The 9,392-nt window shown below is 42.9% G+C and overlaps 2 protein-coding genes across 2 annotated transcripts; one reads left to right on the forward strand and one right to left on the reverse strand.

Moving 5' to 3' along the window:
• Positions 1 to 1,541: 1,541 nt before the first annotated feature.
• LOC112348150 (pentatricopeptide repeat-containing protein At4g02750-like) lies at positions 1,542 to 2,360 on the reverse strand. The gene has a single exon (XM_024680245.1). The coding sequence runs from the start codon at positions 2,358 to 2,360 to the stop codon at positions 1,542 to 1,544; it is 819 nt and encodes a 272-aa protein (XP_024536013.1).
• Positions 2,361 to 6,913: 4,553 nt separating this feature from the next.
• On the forward strand, positions 6,914 to 7,939 carry LOC112348151 (pentatricopeptide repeat-containing protein At2g35030, mitochondrial-like). The gene has a single exon (XM_024680246.1). It carries the CDS (start codon positions 6,914 to 6,916, stop codon positions 7,937 to 7,939), a length of 1,026 nt encoding a protein of 341 aa, XP_024536014.1.
• The last annotated feature ends 1,453 nt before the right edge of the window (positions 7,940 to 9,392 follow it).

The following is a 9,392-nucleotide window of genomic DNA, read 5'->3' on the forward strand; positions in this document are numbered from 1 at the left end:
AATATATGTGTGCAAATACTAAACAGGTAATACACCTTGTGGGTGTTCTTTTGCAAATAGCCTGCAGAAAAAAAGCTATTAAAATAAATATTTGATTTGTAAAGAATACTTGATGCATTAAAAATATAAGCTTATAAAACACTTTTTCTCCATCTAGCATGTCATAGAGGACAAAGTAGCAATCTATTTAAATTATAACTCAATGTAGATTAAAATCACTAAAGGATGATCCTAATGATTCAAAACAACTATTATACTTGTCTCAAAAGGCTAGCAATATTCTAATCTGAATACCAATACTGGATTTGGAATGATGCTAGACTGGGAACTGAAGTATAACTCTAGTTGAGTCTAGTATTCCTAAGAGTTTAAGAATGATTAAGATTGTACTCCAATATGTTAGTTTTGAAAAATTTCATATACTTATATTCCATGATATTGGAAGAGAAGAGAATAGATTGGTCATGAAACATTGAACAAGTGCTAGTTGCCATTGAAGAAGCAATAGTGCTCTATACAACAACATTATATATAAAACTCCACCCTGCAGAATAGAAAGAAAGTTTTCGAAGGGAATGGATGAGTAGGAAATGGCACTTGTGATATTTCTTATTTCCAATGGGGAGAATTGTTTGGGATGTTGAGCATCCCTGATTGCTATGCTAGATAATATGTTTGATAACATATGTCAAACTTCTCATCATCAAATTACTTAACTATCCTTCATTATGCATATATTAATTCCTAAAGCTCTCCAAGGATTTGGTTCTTGACAGATTATGGCATTGACTTTGCGGAAGATTTGATAAATTTCCTTGTAAAATCGCCTTGCATACATGCTTTGCAAAGAACAATCCAGTCAACATAGATTAAGCCCATCATAAAAGTGGGCCAATTGTCTTTAAACTTAATTCTCTGTATCAACATCCAATGAAGCCTTTGTAAATGCTAGCCATCAACGAATGGGCTGAGGCCCAGCTCCAGCAACATGCTGTGCAATGCTTCGCAAGCGGAGAGGATACCATATGGAACACAGAGAGGAGAACATATGAAGCATGTCGGGAGGCAACCAGGAAGATAGGATACAAATGGGAACGAGCTATCACCTTACTGCAATGAGCCCATCTCCACCTGCGCCTCAAACGCAAGCTTTCCACACCACTACTTCCCACTTTCAACAAGAGCTCATGAGAGACTTCCACAGCTCACTCTCACCGGCATGGTCTTGAGAATCTGGATTACCACGCCTAGCATGGCACTGATGTGGAGCAGGAGGAGCGCAGTGCTGCTGCTGAAATTCACAACAGCAGCATTGGATCTTACATTGCTGACTATAGCAAACCCACTGCACTTAACATTCCAGATGCATGGGACACCACGGACTCATACACAAGAGGCGGAGGACTATGCTCCTCATGAAGACTCTCCTATGCTCAATCCTCTGTGCGTCCCGCTCTCCATCCATGGGGGATGGGGTGGCTCACGGAATGGCTGGATATCAACGATCGATGTTTGGGTCAACACATCAAAACAGTGAAGAATCAAGTCTGAACTGCTCTGAAGATGTTCTCCAGCATCACATAAGGCAATGCATCACTCACAAGGCTGGACTGGCACGTAAATTCCGCAGCATGCATCCCTCGATTCATCTCCCCGTGGTTTTTACACGCGGTAAGAAACGTTGCCCATGAAACTCCATCAGCTGGCAAAGGCATATTCTCCAGGACATCCTCGGCCTCTTCCAATTGCCCTAGCCGTCCTAGAGCATCAACAATGCAGGTGTAGTGGTCTTGCGAAGGGTCCAATCCATTGTCAAAGCTCATTGCCGTGAAGTAGCTTACTGCTTCCTTGACAAGCCCCAGATGGCTACACTCCGTCAAAACAAGGGCAAACACTGCCTTGTCGGGATCAAAGCCGTGAAGAAACATCGCCCAAAATAGCTGGATCGTAGAATACGTATGGCCAGTCTGGGCATATGCTGCTAGCATCGTGTTCCAGGAGACCAAATTCCAAGTTGGTATTCTATCAAATGCCTTCTTTGCATCACAAATATTTGCATCTAAAGCATATGCCATGAGAATTGTGTTCCATGAATAGGAATCCCAGCAGCAACACAAAGAAAACCCTCGTATAGCGTCTTTGAAATGATCTCTCTGGGCATAAACAGTGATTATCGAGTTCCATGAAACAAGATCTCTGTGTGGCATTGCTTCAAACAATTGTTTTCCTTGATCAGCGTTGCCTTTTTGTGTGTATGACTTGATCATAATTGTCCACAAAAGTATGCTGTGCAGAGGCATCCTATCAAACAAACTCTTGGCTTGAATCAAATCCCCATTTTGGGCATAGCAGCAGTGCATTGCCCCCCAGAGGATTGCGTTCTCCAAGTAGACCGCAACCAAGTCTAAGGTAGTGACTCAAGGATAAGTGTCACTTATAGTACTCAAGGATATAAGCTTTTATATTCCTCCAATAGAAATTGTGCTTAATCAACTCATATGTCTTCTTACCCCCAAAATGACTAGCCTCTTGACAATTATGATAGTGAAATAAAACCTGAATAATTAATGCATCCACTTGTGGCAAATATATATGGCCATTGTAGTAAAGAATCCCATCCACCAATGAAAAAGGTGCTTTCATCTGGGCTTGCAATGAGACCACCTCAACATCTCGAGCCTAAACACACTCAACCAACTATGCTAACCATCTTACTTAAAAATGATAGCAAAACCATGTTTATAACGCTATCACATGGCAAATATGAGATAAAGCATCTGCCACCATATTTGATTTTCCCAGACAATGCTCAATAGGAAACTCCCCAAATTCCATAAGTTTGACTATCCAATGAACTTACTTAGTGTTCAACTCCTTTTGTGTGAAAAAATATACAAAGGGTTTGTGATCTGTCAACACCATGAACACTGCACCATAAAGATAGTGTTGCCACGTAAAGCATGAACAATGGAAAGTAACTTTTGCTCATATATGGAATAGTATTGCTCCGTGAAATTCAAAGTTCAACTCTCATATGCAATAGGTTACCCTTTTTGCATAAGAACTCCTTCCAGTGCATAACCACTCGCATGACATATCACCTCATAAAGTTTTGATGGATTAGCAATGTGAAGCACTGGAGCGTCGCTTAACAACCGTTTCAATGCCACAAAACTATCCTCATGTGGTTTCTTCCACTTGAATGGCACGTTCTTGTGCAACAATCGTGCTAAAGGAATAGCCACCTTTGCAAACTTATGCTGAAAATGTCAGCAATAACTAGCCATACTAAGAAAACTACGTAACTCAGCCACTAAAGTTGGTGTAAGTTAGTTCTCCACCATAGCCACCTTCCCTGGATCCGTCTTGACACTCTTGGATGTTATAATATAGCTTAGACATTCCATCTTCAACTTTGCGAACTCACATTTGCTCTTTTTCATATAAAGTTTGTTATTATGGAGTAACAAAAGAACCTTACGCAAATGCACCTTATGCTCTTCCATAATTTTTCTGAAATGGATGCTAGTAAATTGGCCGTGTCCCCAGCTCCAACGTAATCCCATGCTCCACACGTCATAATCGAGGCAATCCATGAGGAATTTTAGAGGGAAAAACATTAGAGAACTCTTTGAGTATAGTCTGCACTACTGCCTCTCCTCCACACGTGGCTTGGTCCCCCAAGTTATAAACAAACAGTAAGTAACTCAAAAGTGTTTTTCCATTACGACAAGCCCGCTTCAAAGATGTAGTGAAGAGCATAACAACTAAAGGTTGAACTCCCTCTTCAAACCACACATCGTTAATGCCACTGTACTTCACACTTAATACTCCACTTTATCTCCGAATCCACCTTCACCAACTATGACATCCCAAGAATGAGATCCACATGATGAAGATCTGTGAGATAAAAAGTCTCCACAAGTGTGGTTTTGCCAACCAATACTTCCAGCCTTTTTACACAAGTATCGAAATGCCGAGTAAAGGTAACTACACCTTTTACCATATATGGAAGAACTTTTTGTGTCACCAAGCCATGCTCCTCAACAAACTTTGTGGAAACAAAGTTGTCATCACTTCCATTGTCCAATAAAATCTACATTGAACTGCCACGGAACACACCCTCTAGCAAGCTGATGCACAAGTGTCCTCGACCTTCATTTTGTTCCACACACAGTTAAGTTGATGAACAACAATTAAAAGCCTCTTCCTCCAACTAGAATGGTCATCCTCGTCATCTTTGCGTTGCAAATCTTAGTATCTAACTTACCATTAGTAGAAGATTGGCCATTCTTGTTGCCATGTTATTTGCTCTTCACTGTGGACAATCAGATTTGTAGTGTCCTAACTTGCTGCAATGATGACAACTTTATCTAAAATTCTTCACAAAGAATTTCTGATTCTTTGACCCCTGTGTACTTGAAGTAGCCACTATAGACTTCAGCTTGTGATGTTTATTCCCATCCTTGTGTCCACAACAATCATCATGACGATTTTCAACAGAAAGACTCCTCGAACACTTGTGAAACTTATATTTGTCATTGTCAAGTCGACGAGCAGCATCAAAGACCTCTTCCAAACTCTTTGTACATTGAGAATGACGCAAGTGTTGCCGCATGCTTTCACTATGATGGCCATCAATGAAGTAGGACTTGTTTTGATTTGGATCTTTTATTGGAACACGGCTAATCAAGCAAGTTAGCTTCTCAATATAGTCCCCAAGCTTTATTTTCCCTTGCTGAAAATGTCGAAGTTCAGTGTGAGCATTCTCATATCATAGTGAGGAGTAAAACGTAAATGGAAAGCAACCTCAAACTCATCCATTGTAGACACTAATGGTTTTTTATCCACAACACAAGACTCCTCAAGTTAATTCCACCACCAAAGACTTACATCACACAAAACCATTGAAATATCTATTAAAGCCTTTGCATCCAGAATTCCTTTAGTAACCAAAAACTTCTTCACATTAACTAGCCAAGCTAGACACTCATCCACACCACCATCACCAGAAAAGGTTAGAATCTTGAGTCAATCCAACCTTTTCTTCATTAGTGAATGGAAGTGTACGAATTTGCAAGAGTGACCGGCAATTCCCAGTTTATTTTACTTCCTTTTCAGCCATACAAGCTTATTTATGCGTCAATGCTTGCTGAAGCTGGAAAGATAAACGAAGCTTTAAGGTTGGTGATTTTTAACTGTATGCTTCATTAACACAAGGTTTCTCTTCGAAGGTATTGCCAAGCAGTGTTGAAAACGTTGAAAACAGCGGGCCATGTAGCTGATGTGTGCAAAGAAGCGGCTGTAGCCTTGGAAGAGCATCTTCGTATCCACTCTCAGGTTTGTAAGCGGACACTCGGCTTTTATATGCACTTTCCTGTTATCCAGGGAGGCTCTGACGTCAATTGTGCAACGTTTTTTTGGCAATATTGGTCTACACAAGATGATAGGCCCGTTGCCCCCGAAAGCTTCTGATAATGCTGATATTAATAACTGTCCCGCAACAGCTTCTAGCAGAAGCAGTGTATCACTTGCTTCGTCAGCATCAATGGAACCCATAAGTGATAATACGAGAAGATCCAACATGCCAGCGAGAAGCATTTCTGAGACTGACTTTAGGCCTGCACAGGTAACTTGACTTGCTCTTGTGTATCTTCGATTAAGACTTGTATTCTTTCATCAGATCGTTAGTCCAGTGAAAGGAACGCCAAACAGAGGCGTCTTTACTTCTTTCGTGCAAAGAGTGATGGGCTTCATAAAAACACCTTCGAAGGAGGTTTGTAGAAGCTTTGGAAAGAGTGCTAGCTGATTGATGGTCGGGTATGTGATGCAGGCAAAGCTTGGCGACAGCAACAAGTTTAGATACGACGAGACACTGAAGTGCTGGGTTGAAGAACGAGCCGAGGCACAAGCACCAGACCTTCCATTGGCTCCTCCTCCCACGGCAAACAAGCTCGTCTCGCGTGTGGAGGAGAACGGCACTCCTATTTCCATGTCTCCCGAGAGACCAGAGCCAACTCCAGAAAGGCCGCAACCGGTTGTGAGTGGAATCCCACCAATGCCTCCAAGCAGTAACCAGTATGCAGCTCGCGCACGTCAAAACGTTAGATCAAGGTACCGTTTTGGTCATTCCCAGCACTCCAATCTCACGAGGTTTTTGCAGATATGTCGATACATTCAACAAAGGTAGTGTAACACCATCCAAGACATCATCGGACTCTCCTCCACTGTTTGGCGTGGTGCCAAAGGCAAGCGCAAAGCCTTTGGCTCCAGCGAGATTTTTCGTGCCTGCGGCCGCTGCTGCCGCTGCTCCAGATATCAACAGCAACCATTCGGTGGATCCTTACTCGGCACCGGCCTTTGTCTCCGACACGGCGTTCTCAAACGGGAATGGAGCATTCGCTCAGCTGGTTGTACAGGATATGAGAAACGATCCGGGGCCAATGCCTGATCATCTCTCGAGCAGCTCTTCACCAGCAATGTTCTATTCGAATCACTATCCAGCAGCACCGTCGACCGTCTCGTTGCCGCCACCTCCAGCTCTGGAAGTCACTCCACCAGTGATGGTCGAGCAGCAGCAGCAAAACCAACACCAGGAAAGTTCGATTAATCGGCACCACCATCAACAGTCCGCCACAGTGGGATTCGAAGCTGCCAGTTCCTCTGGAGTGTTTGGAGACGACTTGCAAGAGGTGGAATTGTAAATCACACTCCACAAGTAGTGTTGCTGGGTGGATTTTGGTAGAGCAGTGTGGCGAAGTAGTAGTCGTGGAAGGAGGAATTTTTTTTGGCTGGGGAGCCACGAGCGAAAAGCTCCTTAAAGTTGCTAGAGAAAGGAAACTCTTTACAGTGTAACAAATAAAAGCAAAGGCCTTGTGTGAATATACCTCGAATAATCTCCCGGATTTAAAATATGGCGCGCGTAGCTCACAAGCCGTCGTCTTGGTGGGATGAAACGCTGGTTGTCTACGGGCGGTGTGGGCATTTGGAGGAATCGAGAAGGAAGAACATCGCGTCGTGGACGTCTCTCGTGACCGCGTATGCCGAGAGTGGGCATCCGGGGGAGGCCAAGGCAGCGTTCGATCGAATGGCGGTATGGGACGTAGTTTCCTCCACTGCGATGGTCAAGGCGCTGGGCGATTGCGGGCGGATTGGATCGAGCAAGGCGGTGTTTGATGCGATGCCCGAGAGGAACTGCAAGACGTGGGCGACGCTGCTGCGAGGATTTGCTCGCGGCGGAGAGATTGGGCGAGCGAGAGAAGTGCTGGATCGGATGCCCGAGACGAATGTGGTAGCGTGGACGATCCTCGTGCAGGGTTTCGCGCAGCGCGGGCGAGTGGGCGGTGCGAAGGCCGCGTTTGATTCCATGCCCGAGAAGAACAGCATCACTCGCGCGGTGATGCTCGTCATGTTTGCGGAGAATGGATTCGTGGAGGAGGCGGAGGATGTCTTCCAGGAAATTGTCCACCGAAACGCGATCCTCTGGGGCGCGATGCACTGCTGCTATGCCCAAAATGGGGATTTGATTCAAGCCAAGAGTTTGTTTGATAGGATGCCTCAGCACAGCGTACTTTCGTGGAAGATTATGATCAAGTCATACGCGCAAAACGGTGATGCTGATCAAGGAAAACACTTGTTTGAAGAAATACCACACAGAGATCTTGTTTCATGGAACGCGATAATCGCTATTTATGCCCAGAGAGGTCGTTTCCGGGCGTTTTCTTTGGTTTGCTGCTGGGATTCCTATTCATGGAACACAATTCTAGTGGTATATGCTCTAGATGTAAATATTCGTGATGCTAAGAAAGCGTTCGATGAGATGCCAGCTTGGAACTTGCTCTCCTGGAACACGATTCTTGCAGCATATGCCCAGACCGGCGATCCAGCTCTTCTGGGCGATGTTTCTTCACGGCTTTGGCCCCGACAAGGCAGCGTTTGACATCGTTTTGATGGCGTGTAGCTATCTGGGGCTCGTCAAGGAAGCAGTAAGCTACTTCACGGCAATGAGCTTTGACTATGGATTGGATCCTGCACTACACCTGCATTGTTGATGCTCTCGGACGACTAGGGCGATTGAAAGAGGCCGAGGATGTCCTGGAGAATATGCCTTTGCCAGCAGATGGAGTTGCATGGGCAACGTTTCTTACCGCGTGCAAAAACCACGGGGAGATGAATCGAGGGATGCATGCTGCGGAATTTACGTGCCAGTCCCTTGTGAGTGATGCATTGCCTTATGTGATGCTGGAGACTCCTCTCTGAGTTCCATATGTTATCCTCTCCGCTGGGCCTCAGCCCATTCTTGATATTTACGAAGGCTCCATTGGATGTTGATACAGAGAATTAAATTTAAAGACAATTGGCCCACTTTTATGATGGGCTTAATCTATGTTGAATGGATTGCTCTTTGCAAAGCATGTATGCAAGGTGATTTTACAAGGAAATTTATCAAATCTTCCGCAAAGTCAATGCCATACCTGTCAAGAACCAAATCCTTGGAGAGCTTTAGGAATTAGTATAGGGATATATAGGGATGCATAATGAACGATAGTTAAGTAATTTGATGATGAGAAGTTTGACATGGCACAAGCAGAGTGCGCCTCTCAAGGCATCCAAATCTATGTTCTAGCTCCCATTTGGAAATAAGAAAGATTACAAGTGCCATTTCCTATCCCTTTGAAAACTTTCTTTCTATTCTGCAGGGTGGAGTTTTACATATAATGTTGTTGTCACAAATAATTATAAAGCAAGTATAAGGGAATATTGCTTCTTCAATGACAACTAGCAATTTGTAAAATGTTTTGTGACCAACTATTCCCTTCTCTTCCAATATCATGGCATATAAGTATATGAAAATTTTCAAAACTATTATGTTGGAGTACAATCTTAATCATTCTTAAACTCTTAGGAATACTAGACTCAACTCTTCAGTTCCCTTTAATCTTTCAGTCTAGCATCATTCCAAATACAGGATTGGTATTGCCTTTTGAGACAAGGATAATTAGTTGTTATTTCAATTTACATTGAGTTATAATTTAAATAGATTGCTACTTTGTCCTCTATGACATGCTAGATGGAGAAAAAGTGTTATATAAGATCATATTTATTATGCATTCCTCAAGTATTCTTTACAATTCAAATATTTATTTTAATAGATTTTTTTTCTGCAGGCTATTTGAAAACGAACACGATTGCATAAATAGAAGATGATGGTCACATTAGATTATGGTTTCCAGAAATGCAAATGATTCTTTCACAAGGTGTATAACCTATTTGCACACATATCATATTTTTATATTATTTATTTTTCCACAAAACCTATCTTTTATAGCTTCAGTTTTGAGTATTTCTTCAATGTAGGCACTATATTTTTGGTTTGCTTAATAGACACTACA

Source organism: Selaginella moellendorffii, unplaced genomic scaffold (assembly GCF_000143415.4).
Source record: "Selaginella moellendorffii unplaced genomic scaffold, v1.0 SELMOscaffold_27, whole genome shotgun sequence".
NCBI classification, from domain to species: domain Eukaryota; kingdom Viridiplantae; phylum Streptophyta; class Lycopodiopsida; order Selaginellales; family Selaginellaceae; genus Selaginella; species Selaginella moellendorffii.